This window comes from Medicago sativa, chromosome 6 (assembly GCF_051527215.1).
Source record: "Medicago sativa cultivar Bolivia chromosome 6, Bolivia_mono, whole genome shotgun sequence".
NCBI lineage: Eukaryota > Viridiplantae > Streptophyta > Magnoliopsida > Fabales > Fabaceae > Medicago > Medicago sativa.
This window is the reverse complement of record NC_140754.1, coordinates 34,973,689-34,996,303: the sequence shown is the minus strand read 5'-3', so window position 1 is coordinate 34,996,303 and position 22,615 is coordinate 34,973,689. Positions and strand designations below refer to the sequence as shown.

The 22,615-nt window shown below is 33.2% G+C and overlaps 1 protein-coding gene and 1 pseudogene across 1 annotated transcript; both read left to right on the top strand.

Moving 5' to 3' along the window:
- Positions 1 to 5,399: 5,399 nt before the first annotated feature.
- On the top strand, positions 5,400 to 6,250 carry LOC146914767 (uncharacterized; annotated as a pseudogene).
- Positions 6,251 to 14,225: 7,975 nt separating this feature from the next.
- LOC146914766 (cytochrome P450 82A1-like) lies at positions 14,226 to 16,535 on the top strand. Its single transcript, XM_085717503.1, has 2 exons — positions 14,226 to 15,258; positions 15,763 to 16,535. Exons 1-2 carry the CDS (start codon positions 14,314 to 14,316, stop codon positions 16,393 to 16,395), a joined length of 1,578 nt encoding a protein of 525 aa, XP_085573629.1. The 5' UTR covers positions 14,226 to 14,313; the 3' UTR covers positions 16,396 to 16,535.
- The last annotated feature ends 6,080 nt before the right edge of the window (positions 16,536 to 22,615 follow it).

The following is a 22,615-nucleotide window of genomic DNA, read 5'->3' as shown; positions in this document are numbered from 1 at the left end:
TTAACATTTAAATTTAATATGGTACATACTAATTGTTATGAAATATTTCCTTATCAAGTATTTACTTTTTCTTTCTTCCAAAAAAAAGTATTTTGCTTTTTTAGATTTCCATAAGCATATTTTTTTTAGAAATCAAATTATATTTTTTTTTTGGTAGTGTGAAATCAAATTATTTGGCATACATTATAAATATTTCAAAATTAAATTTTGGATCTTAAAGGACAAATATCTTTTGGGACATTCTTGCTAATCCGGTGCTAGTTTCGTCAAAGAAGATAGTCTAGTGCACAATTTAGAAAAAATAAAAATAAAATATAAAATTTGTACATATTATAAACATATTTTTTAAATAATGGTCAAACACAATTTATCTACACAAATGTTTTTAGAAAGGTTTCCTTGTGCATTTTAAAAACAACACTTAAACAATAATTAAAAGTGATGATAATAAGAACATTGAAGATTTAAAAGTGTGTGGAAAAGTAGGTTGGCTAAAGTGGAACTCAACTCAACTAAACATAGTTTAGATGGTTGGCATGTGGGCCATGGGATCATATGTCAAGTTCTACTAAAAAATCAATAAAAGTATAAGATATATGGAGGAATCAAACTTGTTTTATTCCATGTAATGAAATTTTAGCCAAAATTGTCGTACTAATTGCTTTTCGACTTGCCACCTTGTGTTGACATTCTTATGTCAATGATTTTCTTAATGAAAAATTTGGTCCGGCAATAAGCAACTTAAAGATGGTGTACTAATTAGGAAGAATTAACGTAATTGTTAGGTGATATCCCATAAAAGAACAAGCATGCTGGGAATTTAGGATGAACATTTATTTGACTTCATTTTAATAAGAGAGGGTTTAACAGTCTGTCTTAGACACTTGCGTCTGGCCAGAAAGTATTGATTGCAATAGTGTTTGTGTCATACACAAGCTGGTCCAACATTTTTAGTGTACGTCAAAATAAAATTATAATAGTGACATTTTTAAGGTCATTTTGGGAGGGTTCTTGGAATATTTTTGAAGCACGAAGTCTATATTATAAAATGGGAAATGTTAACCGCTGCTCTCGGGGCACTGGTTAAGAAAGCAAATATAGTAATACGACATTGGAACTTCTGCAGTCAACTCCTTTAAAGTATAAAAAGTGTAATTTTTGATTTAAAACTTTCTTTTTTTGGTTTTCTTAACCAGTGCCTCAGGGGCACCGGTTAACATTACCTTACTGACCAAATCTCATGATGGATGTGTTAAGTTGTATAATGATGGAAGATTTGATGGTTCCGATGACATCCATTTTGGCAGTTTGCTTCATGGCAACAAGGGAGATTAGACATCTGGCTTATCTTTTAATGAAGGTTAATGGATGCGCTTAGTTGTTTAGGGTTTATCATGGTTTAATGTCATAGCATCATATGATAATTTTTGCTACATTTTTATATATTTTCATAGCATTTGAACGCAAATGAGGGATCAATTAGAGGAGTTGTCACTGGTTTGAGGAATTTTTTGTATTATTTTCATTCGAGTTGATGTAATTCACATTTATCCGAAATCATGACCCTTCGTAGGTGTTTTGAATCATTTTAGATAAAAGTCATGTAAATCTGCAAAACAAGACATCACATGAAGGATCGAGGATATGATGAATGAAGTTCAATGGTTCTTGTAACAACTCGATTTTCGCTAGATTTATTTTATTATTTATTATATGTGTTTGTTTGTGATTATTTGTCTTGGTGTGTATTTTATTTCGGGATTAGTGGATTTTGGCTTACGGAGGGTATTTTAGTCATTTTAGAATTAGAGGCATTTTGGTCATTTTGTGAGCAAAGGTAAATTAGTAATTTTTCATTGAGGATTATTTTTAGCGTTTTAAGTGGGAATGAATATTTTTATTAAATTACTAGTGGGTTGCGGTAATTAATTAAGAACCGGTAACTATTCGTTATTTATTTTTTTATCCATTAAGAGAATAGAAATTTTGGGAATTAGTTTATGAGAACTTTGAGCCCATTAAGACATTTTCAGGGTTGAGCCCAATTGTTTAGAGCCTAATATAAACTATAGTTTTTGTGAAAATTAGGTCACTTAGGCTCATTCATTCATTTTCACAAAAACTTTGAAAAGAGGTAGAGAGAGAAAGAGCAAGAACAAGGGTTAGAGAGAAGAAACTTAGGTGAAGAAGAGAAGAGTAGAGATTCAAGAGGGTGGAGCTAAAGTGAAGCCTAAGCTTAGTTTGTGCTCAATTGAGGTAAGGGGGTAGTATTCATTCATAATCTTTTAGTATAATCTCTTTTCTACTTAAACCCATAAGTGCTTAATTTTGAGAAGTGATTATTATGAACTTTAATTGGTGAAATTCGTGCTCTTATTTTCATGCAATGTTTGGGTATGTGAAATTGATGATAATTAAGTTGTTGATGTTGAAATTGCTTGCTTAAGGTGTATATATGTGAATACTTTGTATTTTGCACAAAATTGGTGAAGTATGATATTATTATTGTTGGATTGTTATGAATTCAAGGTTAATTGATGTTGTTGTTGTTATGAGATGTTGTTGTTGATGATTGAAACCATGGGTATTCATAATTATGGAGTTGTGGTGTGAATTGAGTTGTTTTTGAAAGTTTTATGAAAAATGGGTAAATTGATGATTTGTGATGTAATGATGTTTTGATTTCAAGTTTTATGTGGTTTTGATTGCCTTTTTAAGTACATAAACATTTAGACAAACTTTGGAGACGAATTTGGGGTTAAGGGGATCAAAATTGGGGTTTTGGGGTTGAAAATAGTGGATTCCCGAGAGGGAAGACACGAAGAACAGAGTTGTTGTTTCGGTTATTTGGGGACCTATCCGAGCTTTCTAAAATGCTTCTTTCAACATGTTTGACTACTGTTTTTACTCTTTAATCTACTGGAACATCTTATGAATTGGATTGAGCTTGATTTTAGGAGATTGAACTAAACTTTTGCAAAACGTTCAAGAACATCGATTTTTCCGAAATTCGTTTGTCACAAAGGAAAGGGGTAGGGTTAAGGCTGTTTATTCAATACATGATTTCTAAAAATGGTTGTGAATGGTTTCATTGAGTTTTAACTTGTTTTTCTTTGAAAATGGCATTCTTTTGGAAAAATGATAAAGAGAGACGAACTTTGTGATTTTTATGATTTCGTCGTATTTGGCCGGTGAAGCGCACATATATACTCAACTGCACTTATATGTGATCTAAGGGTATACATAGTTGAGGCATTAGAATTGTTTGCTTAGTTTCGATTCAATTTCTACAATTGATTTTAAGTGGTGAAACGATAGACGAACTTTGTCGAAAATGACCTTTAAGGCCGAATATCTTGTAAATCTTTTGTGAATAGTTTGATATGATTATAGGAAGATGTATGAATGATTAATAGGTATTGAATATGATGTTTATCATGATGTGATGTACTTTTCTCCTTTGTTTTGATTGTGAGAAATTGTATGAAATTGTATGAAGTTGTTTTGATTGTGAGAAATTGTATGAAGTTATTGATGTGAATATGCTAAATACTGATTGTTGATGGTTAATTTATACATGCTAAATGTTAATATTGGATATGGTGATTGCATGTATTGAATTATGTTGTTGATTTCTTATATGCAAATTTGATGATGATAGTTGTGGTGCTTGCATGTATGAAAGGTGTTTGTTTTGGTTATGAATTATTACATACAAACGATGGTGTTATTGATGGTGAATGCATATTTGCAAAAATGAAGGTGGTTCAAGATATTTATATCCAGTGGTGTGATTTGAATACTTTGTATTCAATGGTTTATGATATTTATATATATCCAATGGTGATGATGTTGGTGAGTTGTTGTCGAACATGTGCATAGTGTGTCATATGTTCATGCATTCATAGTTGTGGGATATTTATATCCAGTTGCGGTGATTATGATGTGCTGTTGGCATCATGGGGTGACGGCCTAGACGTTGTTGGTGACGGTACCGCATGCATGTAGGAGTCGTGTCTAGGCGCATTACATACATTAGATGAAATTGTTAAATGCGTCATAATTGATTATGTGTTTGGTGAACTTTGGTGATTTATGTGCATTGGTGAGTTTGGTGAATGGTACACTTGATGATATTTGGTGAATATGTAAAGATGTGTACTTGTTGATGTTTGTTGTTAATGGTGATAGTTGTACATTTGATGATTTGAATTGATGATGTTTATTTCGGTGAAAATAATGAAGTGTAATTTATGTGAATGTGATTTTATGATCTTTTGGTGAAGATGACTTTTTTGCTTATGCTCTGAAATGATGAATTGTACTTGTTGAGTTAATTAGGCTAAATGAAAATAAGGTGAGTAATCCTTTCATTGATTGATGTTTATAAATGATGAGCTTATGTCGATGACTTAATTAAAGATTTAATATGATTGCTATGCTATGTTGGAATTGTGATAGCATGATGTGTATGGAATGGGGGACAACATTCATGTGATGTTAGTATTCTAGGAGGGATGGTTATATATATGTATCATGCATGAAATCTTTGAATGCTTATGTTTGCTTATGCTTGATTATGATTGATGTGAAGCTAACCCCCAGTGGTCTGTGGTGGACCGCCTACCTATTTGTATGAATGGGTAGACGGCGTGCATGTTTGATCTTTTAACTTGCTTGGTGAGTTGCTTGAGGACAGCGCGAGCTTCCTTTGTTTATCTGTTTAGAGTCTTAATATAGGCTCTGATGTAGGTTGTCGGTCTGTATTTTATTTTGGATTGATTTATGCTGTTGAGACTTTATCCATGTGTGGATATTTGGAGTTTATTTGATGGTGTATATGATATTTATAACATGGCTACTTGGTGATATATGTTATTTATCCGCTACCAAGTTTTTGAGAAATTTTTAATATGCAAGTTTGAGATCTTTTGGAGAACGTAATGTCTATTTCTTGAATTAATGCATTACTCGCGTGTTTTTATCATTTTAATAGAAGTAGGCGTTACAGTTCTTATAAGGTATTTGAATAAAATACAAAGCGAAGAAAATTCAATTCAAGTTCCAAGGCATCGCAAGACAGAAGAACGGGCGACAAAAGGGTCGGAAACTGTTGAATTTGTGCAGGATAAGATGCCTCATGCACCTCTGGGGAGGAAGTAGTGATGGAATGATACTAGACTTGGTGCATCAGAGCTTTCCAACTCTATCTAGTTGGCTTGCCATTGTTTAGTGATAAAGACTGACCATGGCTATTGTGTTGTCTACTTGAAATACTTCGATGACCTGACTACAGTTAATCAATGGTCATGGGGTGTCACTGCTCTTGCTTTCCTCTACAATTATCTAGGTGACCTGAAAAACCTAGTTGTATTTCCTTGTTTAGCTACACTTGTTTTATGCATGTAAAATTTGATAACTTAAATTGTTATTTTAAAACTTATCGGATTTTCACACATTATGTTTAATGGTATAATTTTGATTTCTTTTTAGCATGGATATATGAACACTTTTCAACCATTTATCCGAGGGATCTTGATTTGAATTATAGAGAGGACAGTGCACATTGGTTTCGGTTCATGCAAAAAAAGGGCCATGCTACACTGAATTCTTAAAGTGTTGCATTGGATCATATTGAGGTTGATGACATCATTTCCTATCCATATGATACTCGTTTGGAGAGTCATACGTTGGATGCCATAATTTAGTTTTTAGGGTGGATAATGTGCGACATGTCAAGTTTTCGTCCACACTTTTCATAGCATATGCTGAGGCAATTTGGATATGTTCAACCTACTCCTAGAAATTTTACTATTGCCCCGCTGTACACATTGAGCATTTATCAAATGGAATAGACTTTTCAGGATTATAATGTACATCTAATTTGTGAAGAAGACCGTGGGCAACTTGTGGACACTGATTGACAGGCACAAAATGGATACTTGGTGTGGTTCTATAGGGTGTCTCACCTTTTTTTTTTTTTAAATGTGATGTTCCTAATAACCCGTCAATCCCTACTAATTTTGAGGTTTTATTAGATGAGGAACACGGTGTTGATCCATTAACTATCATCTAAAGAATCAATGACCTGACAATTAACTCTATTGAACATAATATGGATTTTGCATGTACTCCTTTATACATGGCTATGGTGAAGATTATAGCTCTAGCCATGCCTGCCACTTAGTACCCGTCATTGAGGCGTAAAGGAAGAAATGTCGGGCAATATAGTCTTTGTGGCACTAAGTGATGTCTACATTTTGTTTTTGTGGTTTAGGAATTTAGACTTTGAATATGAACCTATGAAGTTGGAAATCGTAATTTGTTATGAACCTTTTTGATATTAGAATCAATTTATGAGAAAAACAAATCTTTTGAATCTCATGATCTTGTGTGTAATCTATTGGATACATCACTACAATGCTATTGTGCAACAAAGAATGTTCAGAATAAAATGACATGTTGCTTTCACATTCTTGCTTGTGTATCTCAATTCAATCCCTTATCAATTATAGCAATCACAAATATGGCATTGTATCTGGTATTGACAATGATTGACCCTGTTTTCGTTATTTTCTCATCTGGTAGAAAGTTATCGGAGCATCTAATACCTAGATACCAGAGGTTCATTTTAAAATCATGATTAACACGTCTGGTAAATATCTACCGAATGGTTCGGTACGTAACTACCAGACGTATAATAACTCAAATAGTATATACATAACACATCTGATTTTTATTTTAAATATCTTTTGAATATAATGCATATACTTGATGTTATACTTGAACATTTTTTGGAATCGATGTATATTTTTGAAAAGATGGTAGGCAATATCTGTCAAAAAAAGTGGTATCCATTAACTGGATTTTACAAAACACAACAATTTAGATTAATTATAAAATATTAGAGATGGGTCCATATGAGTGAGTTATGAGTAATAATATTCAAGTAACCAAATAAAGTATCGGTCAATACAATCAAAATCAAAACAAATAACTAAAACAATACAAACAAAATCTGTCAGTCTTGATCATATCTTCTGTGTCATCATCACTCAAAATTGGATCATTTTTATATGCTTCTTTATGTGGTTGGTTGCCTTTTTTAATATCCTTAAATTCTTTAAACAAAGTGATAATCCGAAGCTCGAGTGTCTGACCTTTTGTATGTTTTCAACTGCGTGGTTGATGGAGGTATTGGACATACGGGTCTAAAAAACACATGCACAAAATGGTTGGGAATCAATCTTAGACACATAGCCTATGAATATGGAATTGTTAGAGGATGACCACGTAGAGGAAAACATCTTTCAGAAAATTTGTTTTCATGATCTAGCACAACAATAACTTTATCGTATAATGATGCAAAGACATGTCCCATATCTGATATTGTCAACCATTTTTCTTCCTACATAATTGAGGTGTTTTCTTCTGGAGGGTACAACGAGTCAATCAGAACTTGTAGTTGATCTTCACCCCCAAATATTTCTAAATAATCATTCCTCCAAGACTTTCAGCCACAACTCGATAACTACAGTAACTATCACCATCCACGTTCACAATCTTTTCAATATGAGGTTTAATAACATTAGACATTATATCAATATAAGGAATATATTGTGTTGGTATCAAGCTCTGAGAGAGAAAACTACACGCACACTTTTCTTTGTTTGTAATGAAGGTTTTGTCTGTGAAGCCTGACTATCTAGAACTATCATCCAAAGTAGATTTGTTCCTCTTTTACGCACCTTTTTGTTTACCTTTTTGAACACCTTTTGTCTAAATCTTTTGAATTGGCAGAGTCAATGATATAGTTTCAGGGAATGCTGTAACACCCCGTTTTCCCAACATAAAAATTTCACATATAAATCAGAGTCATTGAACATAAACGGAATGCTACACTTATTAAAAAAATCATAATTGGAATAAATAACAATTCATCCTTCATAAATTGGTCAACATAAATATTCAAAAACTTCGCAGTGGATTTTAATTCAACAGCATAATTAGTCTTGGCACGAAGACCTCATCAAAACATCTAGTAATAATCCAAAAACTAAATCATAGTCATGTAAAATCATAAGCAGTACGTAAGGAATATAAAATAGCCACGAAAGTTCCCATTCCGTTACGTATCAGAGCACCTAAAGACACAGTGAGAGATAGCCACTCACGACAGCAATCAACAGTTACTTATTCTCGATCACCTGCAAGTTACTCATACGAAGAGCAACATTTCCAAGCAGAAGGGGTGAGATTCACAAACAATAATGTTAAGCATATAATTCAACAATTATATTTAACAACATAAACATCATCAACATATCATAACAATGGTCATGTAGCATCATTATCATCATCATAATCAACTTCATAATCAACATCAATATCAACTTCATAAATCAACTTAACAACTTGACTCGACAATGCAACTTAACTCGACTATGCAACTCTATCATTTTACTCATGCATGTGGTATAAGCCTTCGTCGCTTTGAGCATAAATATACTCTTAGGGCCTAAGCCCTCGTCTTTATTGAGCAAAAGCTCCTAGGGCATGAGCCCTCGTCTTTATTGAGCAAAAGCTCCTAGGGCATGAGCCCTCGTCTTTAAATGAGTATGCATGGACTCAACATCTTACAACTTAGACAACATGAACGTCTTATATGACCCAAATAATTTGGATCAACATCTCACATCTTAGAACGACACATGCAGCTTTAATCAATAGTAAACAGCAACATGGCAGCACATCAATAATCTCAAGATATAACAATATCAAAATGTAATCATCGTCTCAAAACATCACTTATAATTCACATAATGCATATACAATTATATATATCATCAGTAACAACATTAAATCATCTTATATCAACTTCACAGATCATCGTTAATATTATATTAAAACATCAACAATTCATCATGCAGTTTTGTAAAAACATAATAAATTATACATAACACATTTCCATGTCAAACCAAAGCCACTGGAAAGCTAACAAAATTATCTAAAACTTTCATGTTTACACCCAAGGCCAATTCTGTACCGATCAATACCAGTTTTCGTTTCGAAATCGAAAAAAGTTGTGCAGAAAGTCCATAAAAATTCACTGTGACCTACATGCAGTAATTTGACCATAACTCAAGTTCTATAAATCATTTTGACGTCAGACCAACGACATTAGAAAACTAATATCCATACCTACAACTTTCGTGTTTACGTCTAAGATCAATTTTGTACCGATCAATACCAGTTTTCGTTTCAAATTTGGAAAAGTTGTGTAAAAAGTCCATAAAAATTCACTGTGATCTACGCGCAGTAATTTGACCAGAAGTCAAGTTCTATATATCATTTTGACGTCAGACCAACGACATTAGAAAACTAATATCCATACCTACAACTTTCGTGTTTACACCTAAGACCAATTCTGTACCGATCAATACCAGTTTCTATTTCAAAATTCGGGACAAAGATAAGAAAAAAAATCAGGAAAAGCAACTTATATTATTCAAACTTCACATTCATTCAAAATCATCACAATCAACAACAACTCAACATAATTCATACCCAATGCATAATATGACATTAACAACAACAATCATCGACAACCACAAATCAACAACAACATAACATAAATCATCAATTATCACTCTTAACCCTAATTCTCCAATTCTCAAAAACTAAACCTACAACATGTTAAATGAAATTCCTAGAATCATAGACTCAAGATTATTGAATGATAGTCCCACCCTTACCTTATATTGATTGGTTGCAAGGATTCTACAGACTTCTCTTCTCTGACTCTTCTCTTCTCTAGGTTTCTCCTCTTTCTCCAAAACAGTTTTGCACGTAATATAATTTTCTAACTCTAGCTCTCCTTTTTATATAAACCTTAACCTATTTATTTTCTCTTAATTCCAATTCTGCCTCAAAGCCTCATTATTCTAAATAATTATATTTCTCCACTAAATATATTTCTCCACTAAATATATTCTTCCACTAAATATATACTTCCCCTAAATATAAAATAGGGGATACTAATAAATATCAACACATAATAATAAAAATATCACTTATCAAACATATTAATTAAATTATAACGGAAAAGACTCTAAACTCAAATAAATAAATAAGTAATAACAATAGGGCGTTACAAATGCTATTTCACGTATTTGTTCCTCGATATGCAACTTCACATTGTTATAAGCTTTATTGAATCTTTCGTACAAACACAAAAAATTGACATTAAGAGATAATAATTTAAAATAATACACTTATTTCATAAAGTTGAATATACAACTTCTTATAAATTTATAACATACCTGAATTGCATCCAACTCTGTTTGAATATAAACATGCTGATTACCTTCTTATACAACATCATCATGTTCAAAACATAACCTTTTCCATTGAGTGATTATTTCATCAATTCAAATATACTTCCCTAAATTCAATTTCTTAGAAATTACACAAGTACAAGGTAACCCATGAGTCCATCGTATCGCATAACCACCCTTTTTACTATCCAACCCACATTCTTTTTCTTGAGATGATTGTTTTTAAATGTAGTTCAAAGCAGGTCTAGAAGCACTATACTTCAAACTCTTGTACATTTTATTGTCTTTAAATATATGTTCTAAAACAGTGGAACTTCTTCCAAAAGTGGCTTGCATCTTAGTGAACTATTTTGTTAACATGGCATCTATTGATTCCTAACCTTTTACCAAATCACCCTTACCATATTGCAAATATCCTTTCAATGTACCATGAGCGGATTCAACCCTGTTAGTTGTTGTGTTACCAAAATGTGTAACATGGTCGATCTACGCTTTAACTATTTTTTTCCTTCAAAGGTTCCAATATTGTATTTTCAACATAATTTAGAAATTTTCAAAATTATTCACAAACCTTTATTAACTATAAAACTACTTCTACATATTGCTATTGGTTTGGAGAATTGACAATAATTTGCCATGAGTTCATGATGGTGTCAACCAAATCCGAGGACTTCACATGTTTCCCTTTGGAATATTTAACTTTGCAATCCAAAATGCATTTAGCTCTCACATTCTTTAAAATACGAAATTCACACGCTAAAGTAGTAGATGTTGGAAACATTTTGGAAACATCATTCATATGTGCGGTATCCCTGTTAGCAACATTTACCTTCTGTTGAACCATAGTGGGTTTTAGAACAATGTATCTAATGTTTTGATGATAACAATGTATGAAAGAACAATCTGGTACTATAATGCGTGCTCAAGTATGCAAGACTGTATTTAAATTCTGGCTTCAAAGTCAAGTTTTTGATTCAGATACACCAAGTTCCGAGCACAAGGCAAGCATTATGGTACTCAAGAAAAGCATTGGAAACTTTTGAAGATTATGGAAACTTTTGGTTCAGAAAGTCAAAGCTCTGATTAGAAGATGTTCCAAAGACTCTTATAAGAGCAAGTTATGATGGAAACAAGCTTTGACGACATCAGCAGTCTGGGTGATTCTGACCAGGTTTGTCTTCTTATGATGGAAGATCATTTTCAAGCTCTGATAGTAATGTTTGTCTGCTTCTAAACACATGCAAAAAAATACAAAGAACTTCAATGGAAAAAATAATGTAACAAATTATTCTATAAGAAGCAAAAAATTCACCTTGTATTATTCAATGACATTATCCAATTGAGGCGAAATTTTTAAATCTGAATCAAAGCTTATGAAAGACAATTTTGATGAGTTGAAAATCTTCAAACAACAACCCTTTCATTTATCTCATATAAAATAACCTGAGCAATTTGAATAGCGTAAGAGAGTACGAATAATTTATATGTACTAAAACTCGGTCAAATTTGAAAGCACCCAAACACTTAGAAAATTTCTACAAACTTATCATCTTAAAATTTCTTAAGTGTCAAAAGTTTCTTAAGCTTAAAGTTAGTTATTCGCTCTTCGAGTTCTAAAGTGTAGACACATACAAACTCTTTTATTAAACTCTACTGTATAAGTCCTCTTGTGTGAGGCAAGGAAGTCTTTGACTTGTGTGCGAGAGCAATTGTAATCTTGTGTGATAATAATGAAAAATATCTTCGAAGTGCAAGCGGATTGTACTAACCTCGGATTTTGAGGTGAACTAGGATAATTTGTTTGTGTTGTTTCTCTTCTTTTACTCTCTGATTATCGTTTTTGTTAAAACTCCTAAAAAGATTTTTAGGAAAATCCTACACATTCCCCTACCCTTCGTATTCAAAATTTTGTTAACACTTCAACAGAGTAACACTTTTGTAGAGCCCAAGTTAAATTTTTCTCTTTCTCACTAGTGAAAAAAGGAAACCCGCCATTATATGTCCTCTAAGTTTAGGTCAAACCAACAATCTCAAACAACATTGATTTGTATTGATTGGTTTTTTAAGTGGAATCCATCACCAATACAGCAGAAAATGTGTTAAATAATTTCATAGATTTAGTATGTGCAAAAAATATATCTTGTATAGTTGTTTTTGACTCCCCAGCTGTTCTCGAACCACTGATACTCAGTTTGTATCTATCACGTGCATTGTAAATTTGTTTGAGAATCGTCATGTTGTCTTTCCGTCTACCTTTCAAATCCATCAATATATTTTTCGGTTTTATCAAATTTCTTGTCATATCACATACAATCTTTGTCGCTTTTGCAGTTAAACAACCAGCCAAGATACGACCTTCTAACTTTGACTCCATCTAATGATTATGCAATCTTAAAACAAAATTCAGACTCCAGAATTTTTTTGCACTAAAATAGCCATCCCTGGCAATGGGTACCCAATGGGTAGGGTACTATAATACCTTTCTCCATACCAGCGTTTGTAAAAAATACCCGTATCCGAGCCCGTACCCTCGTGGGTAACAACTTTAGTGCCCTTCCCGGTACCCTATGGGCACCTAAGTACCCATACCCGCACCCATTACCCGCACTTTAACTATGAAAAGACAATAAAATATATCACAATTGAAAATAAAACTATGGTTCCAAAATTTTCAAATCAACTCAGAAAATAGTACGAACCATAATATTTAGCTAAGTAAAAAGACATCCAAAATATTCCTCGAAAATAAAAGTAAAAACATTCAAAATACATATAAAAAAGTGCATACTAAAATAAACATCAAATTAAGGTATGAAGGGAAGGATGAAACCATTACTATATTAGTTTTAAGGTTTAGGTATAGACGTAAATAGCTAAATAAATTAAATAATTATGCACCAAAAATAAATAAAGTATTTATTATATTATATAAATATGTATATGCGGGTTGCGGGACTGGGTAGTATAGTACCGTTACCCGCACCCATACCCACTTAAATTTGCGGGTAATTATCCGGACCCAAACCCATACCCATGAAAGCGAGGTTTTACCCTACCCATTGTGGGTATTTTTTGCGGGTGCCCATTGGACCTGGGTCCAATTGCCATCCCTACACTGATGTGATAATAAGGTCAAATTCGTAATTTCAGGGGCCTAAAGAGATATAGATGGCCTAAAAAAAATCTTCAAACCTTTATGACCACCAGTTAAATGTTTTGTCTATATGCATTTAATTTCTTACAACTTTCCATAAAAGTATACTTAAAAATATGTTCATAAAGTGACAAAACTTAATAATTTTATTGATATTGATATTTTATAATTGGTAAAGTCTTAGGGTAAGTTTGGTAAAGCCATTTTTTGAGCTGGTAATTTATGTCTTTTGAGCTTATTTGACAAAAAAAAAAAGATCTGTTTGGTAGCGGTCACTTTCTCTCGAGTTTATAGATTATTTTTATGAGCTTGTAGCCGGTAGTGATAAGGTAAATCAAGTATCTTATAGTTTATCACTTTTTATATTAATTTTCCCCTGTACAAACTTTATTGAAAAAAATTAAATGTTAATTAATTGCACATTTTTTTATGTATGCTCGTATTTATAAGCTAGTTCAATCGTTAATTTTACCAAACAATACAAATTCAATCAGTTAACTTATCCACTATTATTTATAAATTAACTTATAAACCTCACGCTATAAGTTCATTCGCTATAAACTAACTTTTTTTTTACCAAACGTAGCATCAAAATTTGGTTGAATATCAGTATCCATAGACAAAACTCACTAACAAAAAAAATATTTTTAAATAAATTAATACAAAAATACGATATATTATTAAATAATTGAACTATGGATAAACATCAAACTAAAGAGAGATACCTTTGTTCACCTTTTTATTTTTTTTTCCTTAACCCCAGCTCCAAGCCCTCATATTATATCTTCCATAGAATCATCACCTTCATACTTCCTCACCCAAATGGATTTCTCTCAAAACACAATTGCAATTGGCCTCCTTTCAGCAATCTTTCTCTTCATAATTCTATTCCACCACTCAAGATCCAACAAAACCAAACAACCCCCAATGGTTGCTCGTGCATGGCCAATAATTGGTCACCTTCCCCTCCTAAGCAAATCTCAAGCAACTCATCATCTTCTAGGTGCCATGGCAGACAAATATGGTCCTATTTTCACCATCAAACTCGGCACCGCGACAACTCTAGTCATAAACAACTGGGAAACAGCAAAAGAATGCTACACAACAAACGATACAGCTGTATCTTATCGTCCAAACCTCGTTGCATTCGAACACATGACATATAATCATGCCATGCTTGGTTTTGCACCTTACGGTCCCTTTTGGCGCGAAATGAGGAAGATTGTTACACTAAGTTTTCTCTCAAACCATCGGATCGATCTATTAACTCATGTTCGTGTCTTAGAAGTTCAAACTTCGATCAAAGAGCTATTTAGTTTTTGGAAAAACAAAAAAGACGAAAATGGTTATTTGCTTTTGGAGATGAAGAAATGGTTTCATGAGTTGGCCTTCAACACAGCTCTTAGAATGGTTGCTGGGAAGAGATATTTTGGAGAGAGTGTGATGGTTAAAGAAGAAGAAGCAAATAGGTGTTTGAACGCTTTGAGAGATTATATGCGTTTGATTGGTGTTTTTCCTATTGCTGATGCTGTTCCATTTTTGAGGTGGTTTGATTTTGGTGGACATGAGAAAAGTATGAAGGAGAATTTTAAGGAGTTGGATACTGTTGTGACAGAGTGGTTGAATGAGCACAAGAAGAAAAGGGAACATGGTGGTGATGATAAGAGTAAAGGGGATCAAGATTTTATTGATGTTATGCTTTCTACAATCGATGGAACAAACATTCATGGGTTTGATTCGGATACTATCATCAAAGCCACAACAATGGTATGTGTATAAAGTATTATCACCTACAAATATACATAGATAGTGTCGTTATTTAATTGCACTTTTAGTCTTCGTATTTTATCAGACAGATATTGAATTCGTCAGACTAATTTACCGAGTTAAACATCAAGTCATTTAATATTGACTTAAGTTTAGATTACTTGACAACAACAAATGTATGATCTCTGATTGTAATAGATCTGGATTCTGGCGAGCCTGACCACATGATTCAATCAATTATGTGTAAAAACGGATAAAAAATATTAGGAATTTTTACTGTAAATTATATAGGAATGTATTTGAATTTTCTTTAAGTCCAGTTGAACCCCTCCAACGGACTGCCTCCGCCGTCAAAGTTATGTATAAACGTGCCATGAAGTTTGAAATTCTAAAGATTTTTGAATAGATGTGACACATCCTTAGCTAATTAACTGTGAAAATTTAAATTTAAAAATAAGTGCAATAAATTATACAAATGTTGAACAATTTGTACTAATCTTGCAGGCGCTAGTTTTGGGAGCAACAGACACTAGCAGTGTTACACACATATGGGCATTGTGTTTATTATTGAACAATCCTCATACATTGGAAAAAGTTAAAGAAGAAATTGATCTCCACATTGGCAAAGAGAGATTATGCATCACTGAGGCAGATATTAACAAGTTGGTATACCTTCAAGCCGTTGTCAAAGAAACACTAAGACTCTATCCAGCATCACCTCTTTCAGGAATTCGCGAATTCAGAGAAGATTGCAAGATTGGTGGCTACGATGTGAAGAAAGGAACTCGACTATTTACGAACTTGTGGAAGATCCAAACTGATCCTAGTGTTTGGCCGGATCCATTGGAGTTTAAGCCTGAGAGATTTCTTACTACTCATAAAGATGTTGATGTTAAGGGTCATCATTTTGAGTTTTTACCCTTTGGAAGTGGAAGAAGGATTTGTCCTGGAATATCCTTCGGCCTTCGAACTGCTTATTTGACTCTTGCAAATTTTCTACACTCCTTTGAAGTCTTGAAAACATCAAATGAGCCAATTGATATGAGTGCTGTGGTGGAAACAACCAACATCAAAGTTACTCCTCTTGAAGTCCTCATCAAACCTCGTTTGTCTTTCAATTATTATGAAACCATGTAATGTACTAGCATATGATTCATGCTTAAGGTTATGAGTCTCTTATTGTATCTTCCAATAGTTGTAAAACAATGTAAACAAATTTGGGCCTTTTAATTTGAATGAATAAGACGAGTTCTTAAACTAAGGACTCCTTTGTATTATTTAGGGTGATTTAAACTTATACTATGAAAAGGAATCCACTATTTGAATTCAATTACAAGTGACATCTTTTCCTTAATTTAATTAAATTAATGGTAAGGTGTCCTGACTTCGAGAATTTGAGATTGGAAATTAAAATAATTACATGTAACAAGTCATGTGTTATTTATGCAATAAGTCAGGTGCATCTCATGCAATAAGTGAAGTGCATCACATGCAAGATATTAGTGTGTCAAGTAATGGTTTGGGCTTGGATCATTATTTAGGCTACCTTATATCATTATCTGGGTCTATATAATGTCACATCCTAATATTTCAAAAATACAATTACTTAATTAAAACTATTGAATAATTTGTTTGGTCTTAATCATTTGATTATCAAGACGGGGCACTCATTATTCGAATTTGGCTGAAAAATAAGTAAAATATGATAAATAGTTGTTCAAATCATAATTTGAATTCCACTTCTCCTAGATAACTCGTCCTTAACTAGAGTTCATTAAGAACTTGTTAGGTAATGAACTTAACCCAACCAAAAATGACTTATAAGTTATTTTATTAGAGCATAGTTTATTAGTAAACCGAGAACATTGAACTTTGTTCGAATGTCACTCGCGGGGAAGGGTTGGAGTTTGGCTCTAATTTAGGTGTTGAATATGGTTTTGGTGGTTAGATTTATTATTGGTGTGGGTGGCATCCATAATTTAGGTGGTGTATGTATTGAAGTTGTTATGGTTTTTCTTGTGGGTGTTCCGCCTATATACGATGTGTTTGTTTTGTAGTTTTTGTTTGACAGTACATGCCCGTCTTGTGCATGAACTTGATTGTTAATAAATTTTATTGTTAAAAAATAAAATAAACCCCTCCTTACCCTCTTCATCCTTCAATGTAGCGACTGTCGTGGGTGGTGTGACGGTTGGCAGTAGCCTCCCGCACCACCTCCTTTTCTGAATCTGCCAGAAGTTTCACTGTTGGCCTGGTCGGTGGTCTCTGGTGGGTTGAATATTGAAACTCTGTTACAAAGCTTCGATCTAGGTTCCTTGCTGTTTGGTGGTTCCACAATGAATCAACCCGTTTTTCGCTAGAATTATTTTATTTATTTATTATGTGTGTTTGTGTGTGAATAATTGGCTTTGTGTGTGTTTATTTGGGGTCAGTGGATTTTTGGCCTAGGAAGGGTATTTTAGTCTTTTTAAGACCAAGTGCATTTTTGTCATTTGTTGAGCAATGGTATTTTAGTAATCTTATAATTGGGATTATTTAAGTATTTTGAGGTGAATGGTTATTTTACTAAGTTATCAGTGAGTTGGGGTAATTATATAGAAACGGTAATTATTCGGTGTTTTAACGGTTAAGTGAGTAGTAACTTTTGGGGAATTAGTCAGTAAAAATGTTAAGCCCATTATGACAATTAGAAACCAAGCTCAATTAGAGGTGGCTATATAAACATTACACCAAGAGAAAATTAGGTTTTCCATTCATTCATTCACTTCACAAAATATTTTGAGAGAGGTAGAGAAAGAAAGAGGGGAAGAATAGAGAAAGGGGTTAGAGCGAAGATAAGCTTGGAGGAGAAGAAGAGGGCTAGAGACTTAAAGTTAGAGGAGTTAAAGTGAAGCTAAAGCTAGGATTTGTGAAGCTAGAGGTAAGGGGGGTAGATTCCTTTCATCAATTAAGCTAAAACCTTCATATTTTCAATTCTGTGAATAAGTGCTTATTTGTAAATTGTGAATATAGTGAATTTTAATGTCAATTTTCGTGCTCCTTATTTGATGATAAATTTGGGTATGTTAATGTGATGTTAAGCTTGTTGTTGTTGTTGATTTTCCATGGTTGAAGTATGCTAATATGAACCTTTATGACTTTTGCTTAATTTGATGAGAAATGATGTTTTTTTTTATTGCGCTAACGGTTGACCAAAATAGTCAGAGGCAAATTCCAGCCACCATCAACAATAATTTTTGACACTTTTCCAGTGAAACCAACATGAAAAAACGGATCAATATCAAATAAATCAACAAGAGGAGCACCTAGCCAATTGTCATTCCAAATATAAATATTTTCACCCGTTCCCACAATCCACTGAGAATTAGAAATTACCGTACCAATGTGAATTTTGATACCAGCCCAAACAGAAGATTTAAAGTAATGATTAACAGGTTTACCATTCGATAGAAATCTATGTTTGAGAAGGGCTGCCCATTGCGAATCTGAAGCAAGAAGGTTCCAAGCTAGCTTCAAAATTAGAGAATCGTTAATCAAGCGGGTTGGCTTTAAGTCCAAACCCCCCTCCGCCCACGGACGACTGAGACAATTCCAAGAAACTGTGCAAACTTTTCTAGTAAGAACATCTACGCTCCAAATGAAAATTTTAATCCAAGTATCCAGCATCCGGCGCAGCCGTCTCGGCCACATATAGACATGGAAAGTGTAAACTATAACATTCTGTGAATAATAGATTTAACAAGCTGAACACGGCCCGTGATTGAAAGAAAAGAACCCTTCCAAGTTGAGAGCTTCGTTTTGATCCTGTCTGTAATCATTTGAAAGTGAACAACCTTTGGCTTTCCTTGAAAAATAGGGGACCCCAAATAAAGAAAGGGGACGGTTCCCACAGTAAACCTCAATAAAGCAGAAATCATCTGGACGCAAGTAGCAGTCATAGCACCTGTGTGAAAGATTAAAATTTGATTAAATAAGTATAGAAAAAACACTATTAAAAAATTAGAGAAGTTGATTTTTTTTTTTCACAAATAGAAACCGCGAACCCTAAAATGTTATATGCAAGGTTATCAAAATCGGGACTTTACTTCAAGTCGAAAGGGAGTAGCAAAATCGGGACTCGTAAAATCGCAATCAAAATCGAAGGATTTTACTCAACGACTTTTGTAGAATCGATGTAGGATAGCAAAGTCGGGACTCGTAAAATCGCAATCAAAATCGAGGATTCTACCAAAACAAAAATAATGTTAAATATATGTTATAAATTGCATACGGTCATAAATGTCTAAAGTTCAAAGTCCACAAAATACATATACATAAATGTGGGAGAAGTGAAGGAATGAAATTTTTTGGCCTTTCGGGTATTTATAGAACGAATCATGGATTCAAATTGGGTCAATTTACGAACCAGGTCAAAAATTGACCCTTATAAAAAAATGAACAAAATCCTTCAAAATCCATCAAAATCCTGCGATTTTGAATGGATTTCACGATTTTGTGCGATTTTGTGCGATTTTGATAGGATTTTGCCTGTTTTTGGGACTTTGCTATGGATTTGAGTCGATGAAGCTACGCAAAGTCGCAAAAACCAGGATTTTGAGACTTAAGTCGGGTTTTTGATAACAATGGTTATATGCACTATGACTTTTTTGTTTGTTTGTTAAGGCTTGACGTATTAGTACTTTTATCCAATGATTTATTTTGTCATGGATCATGATGTAAAAGCACTAGTTATGTCCATGTTTATACCCTTATTTTAGTACTCTTTTAATATGTCAATTTGTCATATTTGGATACCGAAATTATGCTGCTGTTTTACCATCGAGAGGGTTTTTTTGTGTCAATTTAATTATACTTTGAGTTTGTGTCAATAGTTATGATGCCAATTTATCATACTGGTATACCAAAATCAAGAATAACAATTATTATGACAGGCCTTCTTTGTGTCAGATCAGCGTCAATTGAAATTTTAGATTTAATTTAAAAAATTAGAAAAATTGAGGGATGAAAATTGCAGATTTAAAAGTAGGAGACCAAAATCCAAAAAATGAACAAACAGAAGGACCAAACCTGCAATTAAGCCAAACCTTTTTTGTATAATAAAGTTTCAAAACTATTTAACATAATCTGATTTTCGTCCTATTAGCCTATGCAATGTGATTTTAAAAATTGTGACCAAGACATTGGCTAATAGGATTAAAACTGTTTTACCAAGTATTATTAGTGATCACCAAAGTGCATTTCTTCCTGGTAGGCTAATCACTGACAATTCTCTAATTGTCTTTGAAACCTTTCATTACATTAATAACACTACAAGAAATGTTGCATTTTGCCAGGGGCAGAAGCCCTGGCAAAATGCTAAAAGCCTTGGCAACTGGACGTTTGCCAGGAGTTTTGCCAGGAGCAGAATCACCAGCAAATCTGCTCATCGCAAATGAACCTGCCAGGGCTTTAGCTCCTGGCAAATGCGCTCCTGGCACAGGCCCTGGCTCAACCCCTGGCAAATTGAGTCTGCAGGATTGCAAGCTTTTCTGACGCATTCTGGTCAATGCAAGCTTTATACAGATAGTGTCAGCATCACATCAGTCATTTTTAATCCATGCCAGGAACTTTGCCAGGGGTTAACCCTTGGCAAAACGTTGTACGAAATTTTTTTAAAATAACGTTTTTAAATTGTTTAAAAAATCAAAATATTAAAATTTAATAATTAAAATAATTTTAAAAAAATGTTTTAAAATTGTTTTTTAATTAGATAGATATTTCTTTTAGGGAATGATTATTAGATAGATAGTAGGCATTTTTATGGCCCAAGATTAATACAATACATTGATAAAAATTAATAAGAAACATATACATTCTCAACAATGAGATAATCTAGCCGTTCTCTTACACAACAATGAACTAGTTGCTAGCTTTATGACAATATGAAACTGAATTTACATTGTATACATGCAGTATAATTGTTCTAGAAAAATAACATGCATATATACCGAGTCAATTTATGCAACATCTCTGCAACAAATCTTAATGTATGTGCAAACAAAGAATTGAAGGAGTCTAAAGCATACATGTCCAACTTCACGTTTTATGATTTAGGCTCTCAAATGGGGAAAGTGACATTTGTATAAGAAAATGATAACTTAACAATGACAAATGATACCGATCATATATTAGTTAGAACCAAATCAAATTTACTATTTCTCAATATTACACTAGAACATGACTATTAGCTTCAGGACCATATCCCAGCTTGGCTACTGAAAAACAATCATAATCGATGGCAAGAGAACAATCATAATCTTTATTTTGCAGATATTACAAACATCAATCTAATGAGTAATGTCATGAGCACATATAGCCATGCATCTGATAAATAACAACAAGTAGTTGTTACCTTTTACTCAGGGTTGACTATCTTGTGGAGAAGTTTCATCCCAAGAGCCTTTGAAATTAACAAAGTCAAGAAAAACATTTAGTCACTTGTGCGTGCTTGCATCTAAGCAAGCTGAAGGAACTACCATAATAATTACATTAAATATATACACTCACTTTTTCATATAAGGCTATGACACGATCAAGGTCACCTGCTTGAAGCATCACTTCGCATAAGGGTTCACGAGTAGGTCTTCTCCCCAAAAGCTCAAACCTATAACCACTAGGATCTTCAATAAAAGCTGTTACTGTAGAACCATCTTTGACAGGCTCCGGTTCTCTCATAACCTTTCCCCCTTTTCGTTTACAAGATTTACCATCTTGGCAACCTGAAAAATCACAGTATAAGAGCACAATAAACTTAATTGGATAGTCTTTCCTTTTTCAATCACTGTCATATGGAACAATTATGACAAATATGAAAATGGCTTAGTATTTGTGGGCTTTCCTTCATGTACTACTAATGAATTTCTAGTTCATTATATTATAATGAATTTTAGAAGAAACACTAGTAAGTCTCAAAATAATCAACAAATTATACAAAATAATCTTGAGTATTAGATGTCCGTATCAGTCCAAGCTTGAGAAGTTAAAGATGTGAAGATACCTAAATCATTCCATTAAAGACATAATGAATATCAAAGTATTCTAAGAATTCTACTACAAACTCACTTAGAAATTAACAAATTTAAAATACAAGTTGCAAGTAATCAAGTATCCAACACAAGCATCCTAACCTGAACAAAAAATCTAGCTTCATAAAGAAGTGTCGTGTATTTTCTATCAATTGCATCAATGCCATATATTAAAGAGAGTTAGAGATATGAAAAACACTAAGCTCTTACTCTTGAATATTACCCCTATGCCTTCTGACATTAAACCTCAATATGCTATATAATTCAAAAATGTTACTAGTGAAAAAATAACT